Source organism: Leuciscus leuciscus, assembly GCF_965113295.1.
Source record: "Leuciscus leuciscus genome assembly, chromosome: 8".
Taxonomy (NCBI): domain Eukaryota; kingdom Metazoa; phylum Chordata; class Actinopteri; order Cypriniformes; family Leuciscidae; genus Leuciscus; species Leuciscus leuciscus.
The window spans coordinates 12,593,464-12,607,267 of record NC_138732.1 but is presented as its reverse complement, the minus strand read 5'-3'; the positions used below and the strand labels follow the sequence as shown (position 1 = coordinate 12,607,267).

The 13,804-nt window shown below is 38.0% G+C and overlaps 1 protein-coding gene across 5 annotated transcripts in view; it reads left to right on the top strand.

The window, feature by feature from the left end:
- Positions 1-13,804, top strand: part of atp8a1 (ATPase phospholipid transporting 8A1) — a 126,399-nt gene that overhangs the window by 109,576 nt on the left and 3,019 nt on the right. For all 5 annotated transcript variants that reach the window (XM_082178188.1, XM_082178187.1, XM_082178186.1 and 2 more), the window contains 6 exons: positions 507-568; positions 845-901; positions 1,726-1,833; positions 10,186-10,274; positions 10,883-10,975; positions 11,243-11,334. In XM_082178188.1, coding sequence (XP_082034314.1) covers positions 507-568; positions 845-901; positions 1,726-1,833; positions 10,186-10,274; positions 10,883-10,975; positions 11,243-11,334 — 501 coding nt within the window. The remainder of the gene's footprint in view (positions 1-506; positions 569-844; positions 902-1,725; positions 1,834-10,185; positions 10,275-10,882; positions 10,976-11,242; positions 11,335-13,804) is intronic.

Genomic DNA, 13,804 nt, shown 5'->3' with positions numbered 1-13,804 from the left:
GTGTCATGTGAGAAGGATGAGTTCGTTACAAGCTTGTTGGTACAGATTAAACTTGCATAAAAGCTTTTTTGGCCTTTTGCCACTGAGTATGGGAAATAGAGAGAAAGAGGTGGAAATGGGAAATATTGCATAACCCACATCAGCATTACAGCTCCACTAGACCATGGATCTGACCCTAGATGGGCATAAAAGGTTTGAAGAGAATAAAAAATAAAAAATCTACATTTAAATTCTAACCAATATTAAAGAAAAAACACACCATCAACAGCATTTGTGGCATAATATTTTTGATTTAATACTTTATGGTTCATTTTTGGGTGGTTTCTTTTAATGTAAACTGTCTTTTTCTTGTATTCTTGTCTTTAAACGTGAGCGTTAGAGCCCTCTTGAGCTCAACATCTTAATGGAGTATTATCTAGCACCGTCCCACTGACCTGTGTATGTACGTATGTGTGTTAGCATGTGATCCTTCACTCTAAAAGCTTTCTTGTTGATTCTCCTCACAGATACCGTCTTTGGAAACGGAAAGACACCAGACTATCTCCTCTTAGGCAACATGGTTTATACAGTAAGTGCATTTGGGCCCTCAGATCCTCACAAAGCACCTCTGTGTCCTGCCCGTCGCCTGACACTTTGTCCCGGTTGTCCTGCTGTGAAATGTTCCTTCTGTGCTGAGTCTGGCTGCACTGAGGATTTTCACTCCCTTTTTGCCAACTTTTTATGCACACTGTTTGGAAGTTCCTGTCAACCGACTGTCTCTCATTAGGTCTTAGGTCTTTATAATCTAATCTGTTTCTGTGTATATGCAAACTCGGATAAGAACCTGTCTCTCTCTCTCTCACAGTTTGTTGTGATCACTGTGTGTCTGAAGGCTGGGCTGGAGACGTCGTCCTGGACCATGGTGAGCGTTTGGATGACTCTTTCCATCCCTCTCTCTCTTTTCTGTCCCATTTCACTGTGTCCTCCCTTTTCCTTTCACTTCATTGTCCATCTATCAGTAGAAACACGCTCCTCCACCCCTTCTCACTCCTCTCACTCACCCTTTTCTTCTGCCGCTGATGTCATCGAAAAGTTCAGAGAATTCAAGGATGATGTCATGTTGCATCACTAATAAAAGCATTTATTCAGATATGCAATTATAATTCAGTGCTGAAATTGTATTACTATTAGATATTGTATTACTGTTATTACAGTGCTTGCAAGGCAAAAACTTAGCATAAAATGTAATCAAAAGCAATTATGTTATCGTAATGCAGTATTTGCATGCTTTTTCATGCATCTTTTTTAACCAAATGTAGTTGCATTTACAATCTGACCACATGCATGTACAAAATGTGCACAATTCAAATGCGAAAAAGTCTTTTTCGCTGCACTGTATTTTGCAAGTGTAATTTTCACAAAATCACATGATGTTTGTGTGGTTTTGGAACATTCACATGTGGTACCAATGTTTCACATGTGCAAATTTCAAGCCTCAAATGCTTGATGATCGTGTGATTAAACAAAAACACATGGGTGTAACATGCTCCCATATGTGCACACTTGTGATTTAGCATGTGTTCATGTAAAATTCATGTGTGTTAAAGGTTTTTGTTATGCATGTTACTCGTCTAAAATTATAATGCATCACTCAGATTGTAATGTCTGAGTGTCAGGCATTATCATCAGCAGAATGACGTCTCTCCTCAAATCACTTTGTTTTCTCTAATCTTTTCTGACTTATAGTTCAGCCACATTGCCATCTGGGGCAGCATTGGATTGTGGGTAGTCTTCTTTGGCATCTACTCCTCCCTGTGGCCTCTGATTCCTCTGGCCCCGGATATGTCAGGAGAGGTAAGACCGTACAGTACAGTACAAGCGACAACAAAAATTCTACAAACCTACTAAAATTCATCTAAGAAAGAATGCTGATAAAATGTATAAAGGTTTCCCCAAAAATATCAAGTATCACTACTCTGTTTTCAAAACTGATAAAAATAAATGTTTTTTGAGGACCAAATCAGCATAATAGAAGGATTGTGTGACACTGTAGACTGGAGTAATGATGCTGAAAATTCATCTTTGCCATCACAGGAATAAATTACATATTAACAAATATTCTAATTTATATAAAATAAATAATATAAATGCAGCCTTAAAAAAAGTTTTTAAACTTCTGAACGGAAGTGGATGTTTATTAATGTCCCCTTTTTGTTTGCGCTTTCCTCTCTCAATAATAAAGCATTCTTAAGCATTAGAAAAGCATCTGATACGGCACTCCAGTAGTCACGTCTCTTTATACAATAGATAGCTTAAAATCAAGCAGCTTTACCGTATTAAACATGAAAAATAGTGTCAGTGTCTCGTTTCATCAGAAGTACAACTTCATTTTCTACTGTAAAGCAGCTCTCCAGTGTGTTCATGTTTTCACTCACGGACGTCTGACCTTGACCGACTGAACAGGCCAAACGAACGAAAAGATTTTCACGTGAAAGAATGCGGAGCTTCCACGCACACCGACCTATTATGTAATCGTCATGGACCAATGGTAGTACAAAGGTGTTTAGCAGCCGGAGGAAACATTTCGCTTTGCCAAGCTGTTTCGAACTCCTAAAACTAACTCCAAACGAACTTCATTTCAGCCTGATTTTGTTCGAAATTACGTCACATCAGTTCGTTCTTCGATTTCACTTGAAGTATGTCAGGGCCTTTAGTAAGTTTTAGCTAATTTTTGGGATGCATTTACAGCATATTTGTCAAAAAAAATACCTTAAATCTACAAATAAATCTGTATTGATGTTTTGTATTGCTTTTAAGTATTATAGTAAATTAATTATAATTTGACTAAGTAATTTGGATGGAGTTATTTGTTTATTTTATGAACAACTTTTTTCTTTGCTCTTTCTTTTTTTAATGTATTTTATTAAATAAATAATTTCCCCCCCACACACACACACACCCCTTTTAAATTATTTTTAATTAAAAAAATATTTTTTATAAATATAGCTAAGCTATAAAAAAACCACACACAGAGCCCATCCTCACCCCTGGGGCTCTTGGATGTGTCAGGTGATTTAAAACACGCACAGACCACCCTCTCTCTGGCCTGGGGCTCTACACTATCTGTGTCATAATCTGAGCATTAAGAGTTTGTGTGTGTTCATTAGGGTGAGCAGGGGGCTGGAAACTCTACACCTCCGTCAGGCCTCGGGGCACCACAGGTCTCGGCTCTTTTCTCACCTCATAATCTCCTAATGGGGTCTAATAAGCCCTATTTGTGTCACCTGTCCTCACAGAGCTCTATGAAAACATCAACATCTGCTTTTGCGAGAAAAGAGTCTTGGATTCCAGACTGAACACTTATGTGTTTATAATAGTTTTGTATGTTTTTTGTTTATTTTTGTTATTTATTTATACACAATCTGGACCCTCTGTTCGCACACGTTGTTGCCGTGGTCTACGTACTCTCAAAAGCAAAAGTTTTTTATCCCAGAATCTGGCTTTGTGAAACAGTAGCCTCTCCATCTCACATGTGTCCTGCACACCCGTCCTGAATAGCCAGTCAAGTGGGCTCTTTTATCAGCTCTTTCCCTCTACATGTAGGGTAGTAGAGTAGATCAGACCCCAGAGGCTCAGGGTAACTCAATGCCGAGGGGAACCATAGCAACAGCACTACACCAGAGCACGGGGGACACCTGAGAGAGGGCGCACCTGAACACACCTGAACTCTGGGCCACCTCACAGCCATCTCTGACTGCTGCCACAGCTCCCTGAAGGGCTGAAGAGAAAGACTAAGAAATAGAAAAATTAATAAACGACATGCCACACTGTTAAACCTATTTAGCTGAATTGTCACTAAAATATCATACATTATTTGGACATGTACCAAAGGTACATGCCTTGGAGTACCATAAAAATACCATAGTATATGAATCAAGTATTATGGTATGGTATCGTTAAAAAATTTGGGGCCAGTAGGATTTTTAAAAATGTTCTTGAAAGAAGTTTCTTATGCTCACCAAGGCTGCATTTATTTGACCAAAAATACAAAAGACATTAATATTGTGAAATACATTTTTACAGTTTAACATACCTGTTTTCTATTTGAATTGTATTTTTATCCATACAGTAATTTATTACTGTGATGCAAAGCTGATTTTTCAGCATCATTACTCCAGTCTTTAGTGTCACATGATCCTTCAGAAATCAATATAATATGCTAAATTTGTGCTCAAGAAACATTTATTTGTATTATTATCAGTGTAGAAAATAGTTATGCTGTGAAATATTTTTGTGGAAACTGATTAAAAAAAAATCTGGATTCTGTGATGAATAAAAAGTTCAGAAGAATATAATTTATTTGAAAAAAAATTTTTTACTTTAGAAATGTGTCTACTGTCACTTCCTTCCACATCCTTGCTGAATTCATGTATTTTATTTATTTTACCAGTACCATCAGAGTACCAATTGTAGTTATTTTTTGGATTGGAAACTGACTTCCTTGGGACAATTAAATATAGAAACTAATTTTAATTTGGCTGGCTAAAACTGTAAATCATTTTTAAATGTATTTATTTTTAGTAAACTTTTATCGTCAAATGGTTTGGAGTACTGAGAAATGCAAAGTATGCATATTTAACTAGCACTTACTCGAGCAATTAACCATTTTTTAAAAACGACTATTTAGTTTTAGGACCTGCATTGTCTAAATGTGGATCACATGATTGCATACAAAAAAAAATGTTTTGCATCCCAGTGTAGTTGTGTCATAGCTTTTTATTGTAACCTGAACTGCAAAAAAATATATATTTGTAGTTTCCCAAAAATGTGACAATAAAGTTAACCTGGGGTTTGTAATGTTATTAGAGAATCAAACCACAGACCTTCGAGATGGTCTGAACTGCTCTGAAACTTCTTAAATGAACCCCAGAGACCGAGACAAACCATGAAAGTGTGGGACATGTTTTTTACACTGTTAATGACATCATTGGCAGCATCTCATGTGTCCGGGCTGCACTCTGTAGTCGGTTTAGTGAAATCAAGTTGCTGTACATCCTCAAATAATGAATGTTAACAATATACTTGTGATTTAATACTCTGCCGCAGTAGTCTTATCACACCATGTCCCACTCGAGTCAACTTAAGATACTGTGCTCGACATCAAGAGCCTACCGATTAACCAACTATCACCTCCCTGCCATTACAAAGCTCTCCTCATTTCACACACCTGTTAAAAACACACACGTTCAGCCAGCCATGTCATGAATGCACTTCTGAACAGACGCGCATAACATCCTGCGTCCAAAGGAGAGTAGGATTTAGATAACACTCGAAAGAAAGTCGCAGCGAATAAAAAAAAAACCTACAACGATGCATAAAAAAATCTTTAGATGTCAGAGACGCGATGTAACTGTTAGATGTAGCTGCATTGAAGGTGTTCTGTGGTGCATTCCTCTCCATTCTTCCATTGAATGCAGCAGACAGGTCTGTTTTATTCAAGTGCACCTGGTATCTGTGTGAGACAGGCCATTCATCTTGTTCCACTCTCTTTGATGTACGAGATTTCACCTTTAGAGCCTCACTCTCCCTATCAGCAGATAAAACTACTGCTGCTCTTGTTACACTGCTTACTGGAAACTGTGTGTATGTGTGTGTGAGCCCATCTGCTCTTTTTCAAACTTTTTAACCTGGTTAACCCTATGTTGTGGGGACCAAATGTCCAGTAGTTTTTGACCTTGTGGGGAAATGTTTTGCTCCCAATGAGTAAAACAACTTATAAATCATACAGAATTATGTTTGTTTTGTTTGTTTTTTATGAAAAAATCTAAGTTTTCTGTGATGGGTAGGTTTAGGGTCAGGGGATAGAATATACAGGTTGTACAGTAAAAAAAAATCATTTTCTATGGAAAATCCCTGTAAAACATGGAAACCCAACGTGTGTATGTGTGTGTGTGTGTGTGTGTGTGTGTGTGTGTGTGTGTGTGTGTGTGTGTGTGTGTGTGTTTGTGCTGAGAATGGTTCTCCCCCAACCGAGTGACTAATTTTCTACACACTCTGAGCGCGTGCCAATGTTCGTTTATTTGAGTTCTTTGTATTTTTTTTTCTTTTTTTTTTTCTAAATTTCCCGGATATTAGGGCGTGTTTTCCATACTGGACTCTCAAAGACCCTGTGATGTAAATACTTCCATCATTTATGCTTTGAGATGACAGCAGCCAAGAATTGGTGTATTTGCAGGCCCTATTGGAATTAGATATCTCTTTCTTGCTTTTCTTCTCCCTCTTTTTCTCTCTCTCTCTTTCAAATACCACAAACATTTAGATGGGAATCCAGCCGTGTATTTCACCATCTGGTCCATTGGGACTTTGCTCTACACATTCAAAACCACAAACCGTCCAGAGGAACATTGATAGAACATTTGCAATTCGGTTGTTTATATACACAAGTTGACATTAGACTTTTTGACTGACTTGGCTTATATTAAAAGCATTTTTGAATTAATTGCAAGTGGAATATTTAGTTTTGGGGAGAAAAGGCAAAAACATTCTGTATTCTTCTTGCACATGACTTTGTGTGTGTGAACGTGGATAAAGTCGGCTTGGCTCAGGCGTTAGTATTTAGTCCCTAAAGCCAAAGGGCCAGGCTGAGGGTGAATGACCATGTCTGAATTGTTCTCATCTCATATTTACCATCACAATGGGTGGTATTAACATTCTTGGGCCAACATTATCACTGGCAGGCATGAGCAGCCAAACTCTGCTGTTTCACAGCACCACTGATTAGTGCACCCAGGCAAAGTTAATCCATCCCGTCAATCACCAGAGGAAGTCACCACGTGGGACTGAATGATAAACAGCCAGATTCAGTTCCCCTGTTTTAAGCGCTAATAGAATCTGTCAACGTTTGCTTTCAGGTTTTGAAAGACCTGATTGAAGATTTTAAATGGTCTGTTAGTGTGTACTTCTGACAGAGCAATTGAATGAAGGTTTGTGTACATGTCAACTTATTTACAGTGTGTGCTTATAATGAGTTTGTTTTTGTCTGATTCCCATTTAGCATCAGTTTTTGTCCAAGTTGCATTTACAATATGGCCAAATCCAACAGGGTAACATGATCATCTAATCTCATTCAGTGGTACCTTTGGCTGTAGTCAAAACCCTTCAAATAGCACACATGCCAGCTTTGGAGAACACATTCAGTGCTTTGATTGCTTTTGGCAAATGATGGGAACCTGTGTGTGTGTGTGTGTGCATATTTTTGCACAATTGAACATTTGCATACTTAATATTTTACATGCATATTGTTTTTAAGGCTAAAGAGGGGAATCCTGCTGGAATAAACTTAAGCTTAAGTTTTTAACTGTGTTTTGAAGCACTGGATTTGTTGCTGGTCCTAGATGGTCTACCAGAACAAAACAAAGTCCTACCAATTTAAGCTGTTTTTTTTTTACATGGTGGCTTGCTAATGGCCAGATAGAAAGTAGATGTAACACAGCTACCAGCTTAAACTGGGTTTTTCCAACAGCGAAGTTGCATGATGTGTGCATGTTTGTTTGAGAATGTGTCCGGCAGACACAGAGGGAGTCAATGTCCTGTCAAAATAGTCGATGCGGATACCCTTGACTGCCAGTCGAGACTAGGCCACTGCGGTTTATTATTCTGCCCTAAAAATACACCTACGGCCTGAACGCTCCCAGAGCCTGCTGGATTTTTTGTATTTGTTCCAGAATTGATTCTATTTGTTCCATAGAAATTGTTGGAAAAAAAACATACTGCATGAAAATGTTTCAAAGTTCACTTTATCATTTTAAATTGTACAGTAAGTGGTATAATGATTCCATTTGTTGATTTTTAAGAGTATTTATAACACACAACTTAACAGGAAAACATTAATGAAGTTTGACCTTTTACTTATATAGTTAATAATTCCCACTGTTGGTTTTGTTCATACTTAATGTCTTTGAGCCCTTCAGATCTTGTCTGTTTGTTCGATGCATTGGCCTCCAATGAAAATGATTAAACTGCTATTATCAAAGAGAAAATTACATGTTACCTCTGGGACTGTTGGATTTCAGCACGACATGAATATCTTTTCACCCGTGCACAATTTTCTCTAATTCCTCTTGGCAACACAGAACACTTGTTTCATTCAGGGTCAAAGATGACATTAGTAGGGTGGAGGAAGCCATTTTGATTTCCAGTCATTTGAGATTTCCTGCCTCCCTGATGTTTTGTTAGACATCAAAGTCTATTTTCCTGTAATAGTGAGTAGATTAGCTAATTTGGGAACACCTGAAACTTTGGTAGATTGCTGCAGGCAGGTGTGCCTCTCGGCTTTGTGCTGGGGCCTTTACTGGTTTAGATTACAGGAAGATGATTTGTCTTGGAGCGCCGAGTTTAGACAAGTGGCGCAACCACGTATGTAGAATAGCATTGCAAGGGGGTGGATCGGTGCTCTTTGACATTTAATGACAGGTATTTTCAACACAGCTGGGCCAAAGCAAACAGGATAAGCGCAAACGACTGCATCTCACACCCCACTAGCCTACGCCAGAATATCCCTGTCTTGTGAATCAGACCCTGTGGAACCACAGAGAACCCTTTCTCTCTCTCTCTCTCTCTCTCTCTCTCTCTCTCTCTCTCTCTCTCTCTCTCTCTCTCTCTCTCTCTCTCTCTCTCTCTCTCTCTCTCTCTCTCTCTCTCTCTCTCTCTCTCTCTCAGTTTGGATGTTTCTGTTAAGATGTTTTACAATGTAAAGACACACTGTCCTCAAACTGTTTTAATTATCGGAGAGATTGATGTCTTTGAAGACCTTAATATCATTACCTCACTGATTGTCTCGGTATCACCCAGCCTAAGACTGATAAATCTCTTCGCTGCTTGTTTATTTAATTCATGGGTATATTTTGGCAGATGAGAGTTCTGATACTGTCTTGCTTTGGCTCTCGTTTAGGATTCATTTGTTTTGGTTGTGGAAATTTTTGAGATAACGAGTTTATTCTGTTCCAATTTGGAATTTTCTGGAAATGTATCCTGCTCCAGCTATGAACTGATTCAAGTAATGAAGACTTATGTGTCTGAGTTTTGCACTTAGTACCATGCAGTGCTTTCTAAGACTTATGATGGTAACATCCGGTAATCTTGAATGTGATAACAGATTGTGCTGTTTATGCATACCTGAGTTCATCCATTTTTTTTCTTTAATATGACACAAATAATGGCCTGCAAAAAATTTTTTTTCCTAACCACTTATTCTCAGCCCAGGTTAAAATAGTTTAGCAGAAACATTAGGCACTTTGAACCTATTTGTGTTGGTATCTATGCAGTGATATCAGTGTATTTCTTTAGATTTACTTTCATATGCGTTTCATATTGTCACACACACATAGGGGAGACTTTTTTTTTTTACTAAAATGCTTAATTATATTTAGGATATCTGCTATCAGCTTAAATTTGAAAGAAAGCTTATATAACGTATGGTTACATATGAAATGATATAATACTATAAATATGCTTTGAAAAAAAATTCTTCAGGATTCTTTGAACAGCTATGTTTGAGATATAAATCTTTTGTAAAATTATAAATTTCTTTACTTTCACTTTTGATCCATTTTAAAAAGTTCTTGCTGAATAAAAGTATTAATTTCTTTAAAAAAAATTGTACTGACCCCAAACTGTTTATTTCATTTTATATCGGTTTACGTTGACATGCAATTTTATTTTATTTTTTTCTGTCAGTCACACACAGCTGTGTATGATGAGCCCTTTTTAAAAATATGGTGACATCTTACTCCACTGCCTCCCATGTATCATATGAAGCAAAGGCATTCTGACAGGTCAGGTCATCATTTGGGAAGCAGGGTTTTAGAAAGGTGATCTGGGTAGTACCATTAGCAGTTAACAGTTCAGATCAGTACTCTAGCTGACTGCCATTCTCATCTGCCTCCCATTCCTCCTTTCTTGTCTGTCTGGCTTCTCATCTGTCACACATACATTTCTGAAGTGTACCAGGATGACTTCACATTCCAACACCCCTTAACTAGATTACATCTAATAAGTTTTTGGTCATATTGGTGGTTGAAAGCTGAGCTCTTAGTACTGATGTTGTGAGAGTCCAGCTAAACGGTTGTAAGTTTAGAAATCAGTCACAGATTCTGTCTGTTGGTGCTCTTTCTCATGTGTCTATGTGTGTGTGTGTGTGTTTTCCAGGCGGACATGATGTTCAGTTCAGGAGTGTTCTGGATGGGTCTGATCTTTATTCCCATCACCTCTTTGGTGTTTGATGTGGCCTACAAAGTGTGAGTTGAGTTTCTTCAGTGCCAGCCATGCAACCCTTAACTTCCTAAATGGTCACCAGAGGTTGTTATTAAGAAGACCAGCATTTTTTTCTCATGTATAAAATGTTAAAAGCATTGATGGATTATTTAAAATGCTTACTATTCATGCTTAGTATCAACTGGCAGGCTGCAAGTCTTTTCTTATAAGAGTTGCAAACAGTCGACAAAAATGAGTGCAATTACTCAAATGAAATGGTAAACTAGAAGAAATTGTTGGCTCCAAATTAAAAATATATATATTTTTGCTTCATGTGCATAGAGACAAAAAAGTCATTGCAAACAAACAAAAAAATTTCTATCTGCACACTGAATTCAGTCCAGACTTTAAAAGAAAATGTCTAGCAATTTTTGCATTGTGCAATTAAAAAGCTAGCCAAGCACAAGCACGTTCTTTAAAATATATATATATTTTTTAGTTTAGGTCAAATGGGGGAGGTTTGGTGATTAGTCTGACGCTAAATGCATTCTTACCCCTTAGCTCATACCACTAAACATTATTACAAAATGCTTACTATCATTTTAATGGATAAAAATGGATAAAACAACTTTTTGTGTTAATTTTTCCTCAGTATGAAAAGGTTGTGCTTTAAGACCCTGGTTGATGAGGTGCAGGAGTTGGAGGCGCTGTCCAAAGATCCAGGAGCTGTGGTGCATGGGAAGAGGTGAGGGCCATTCCTCGTGAATTCATAATAAAACCGAACAAGCAAAAACAGCGGTTTAGCAGGGATCACCTCCAAGTGTAAACGATCCTACTGGCTGCTCTCCCGGCTCCGGTCTCATTCTGTCTCCTCAACCTCTCACTGGAGACACATCTGTCCAGCAGGAAGTTTGTCTTTAATTCGATCGCTCTTCTGTGGGAAGAGAAATGAGACTCCCATTATGTGCATAATGATGTCTGTGTCTGTTTCTCTTTGTGTCCTTCCCTGTAGTTTGACCGAGAGAGCCCAGCTCCTGAAGAACGTCTTTAAGAAGAGCACCGTCAGTCTGTACCGGTCCGACTCCATGCAGCAGAATCTACTCCGTACGTCAGCGACACACATGTGCTCCGCCACGCACAGGCACACGGACACAGACACACCAACATGTTCTCCACAATGCATACATCACAAACAGGCTCATGCAGAATCACTGATGCACACACACCCCACCATTCCCATATGCAGCATCAAAATGCAGGTTCACTCTCACACGCAAGGGTTTATGGACGTGCAACTGCAGGCACTTACTGAAGTACAAACCTGAACCAAAGCCCCTGAAAATTTAGGTGAGAATGGTTGTTCTTGACAGCTGCAGATAGCAGGTAATGTAGCCATAATATCACTCGAAAGGAACAGCTGCATTAACAAAGCAGGAGCTAGACAGTGAGATGGCACCACCTCAGGCAGCTGTTTTTGGGCACAGGAACTCAAATCTCATGCTTTTATCAGTTCATAACATGGGCTTCCGTGTCAAATCTGGAGGATTTTGCTGAGGATATCGCAGTCCAAAACTGACTGATTATTGAAGCTGATTCATGAGGTCATATATGTACAGTCACAGAGTTCACACATACACACACTGTCATCTGACATTACTAACATTATCTCTCTGGATATGCTGTTATACTACACTTTCCATGTGCTTCCTTTCAGTGGTTTTCAACTGATAAGCTGCAGGTTTGTTCTGATGGGCTCACAAACAGCAGGCAAAAACAATGCTGAAATGCAGCTAAGAATAAAACAATCATGCATATTTAGGATAGAAAAAATCGGGCTTTAAATGAATATATATATATATATATAGTTTTATTTTAAAAATAAAATAATTATATTCATTATTTAATTATAAATGTATAATAATTATAACAAGTAAATTTATTACATTGAATTTTTGTATGAAATAAATATTTTATTATTATTATATTAATAATAATAAAATAAAAATAAATGATTACTTTTTGTATCAGACAGATATTGCTGTGGATGTGGATGATGTCCAAAGTAAAATCTGCCTCCTGAAGCATAACCAGTTGAAAACCCTTGCCTTTTCATTTCTTTATAGTTTTACATTCATGTTTCTTTTCTGTTTGTTGCCTCTCTTTATTTGCTCTTATTTTTTTGTGTTTGCTTTTAGGTGAGGATGGGGGACGTTCTTTGATAGTCTGATGTTATATGCATTCTTCCCTTTAGCTCATACCGCTAAACATTATTACAGTTGCCTTACAAAAACAATACATATTAACACCATAATTAAACCTGCATTGTCCATCACGTCCTTCCCATTCCCCACCTGTGCATGTGCTGCTGTGCTGCTGTGTTTTGATTGACAGGCAGAGTCATATTTAATCATTTCAATTTGCCACTATCATTCCCACAATGCATTGCCCTCCTCGGCCTCTTGCATGTGCCCCCTCAGGCCAGCAGGTAGAGGTCGAGTCGGTTGAGACATAAGGTGAGTCATAGAACAAAGGGCCAATCCCAGTGTGCAGTGCTCTAGAGACCATAGCGCTAGTTATGAGTTAGAAATTAAAATGACTAGAATTTGAATAGATATTGTATTCTACTTGGAGTCCAAATCAAAGGACACAATTTTTATTTTAAAATGTTTTGCTTCAAAGACTTCATTGACTGTATTTGATGAATTGAGCCACTTTTCTTCAAAAAAAAAAGTATTTGATTCTTCTAGGTAGAATCAATAATCAGACATTACAACACTCAGTGTCTTATTTCCTGCCAACTTCCATTTGGTGTCTGCCAAGATAATTACTATTGACTTCCCCAATCATCCCAGCCAGCCCACCCACAGTGCCATAGCACTTCTCAAGGTCCCCTCTGAGACCGATTTGAATTTTTTTGTTTATTTCTGGAAGCAAGCAGTGAGGATGTCTTGCATACTGATGTCTTTTTGTTGCGTCTTTCTGCAGACAACAGACCTCCTTTAATTTGGACCAATGCAACTACTTTCAGCCATTTTGGTCCCATTAGTTTATGTAGGTCATTGTAAGGGCTTATTAGACCCCTATTAGACCCCCAACAACAGGACACTGTGAATATTCCACACAGCCCTTGAATTCTTTTTTTGAGTTTACAGACAATATTCCCTCTATTTTCTTGGTTTCCCTTTGTTTTGATTGTTCCTTTAACACATTATGTTGACTTTAAGTAACGTTGCACCTACATGTCTACTAACTTTAATTAGTGTTAATAGAGTATTAGTAGACCGTTAAGGTCCTTGCACACTGAGTCCGAAATTCTTACACGTTAAAAAATAAATACAACCTCACGTTTTGTCATCCGTCATAAAAAAAATTCGGATCAGGTTCGATTTTCTGCGTTTTCCGCATCCGTTGCAAGCATTTTGCGAGGTGTTTTGACCATTCAGAGCCACCGAATGACGAATACAAAAAAAACGCATACGAAAATTTCTGACTCAGTGTGCAGGGACCTTTAGGGTTAGAATACGTTGATATGTAGTTGCATAGTTACTTTTAGCCAGTATAATGTATGTTAGAG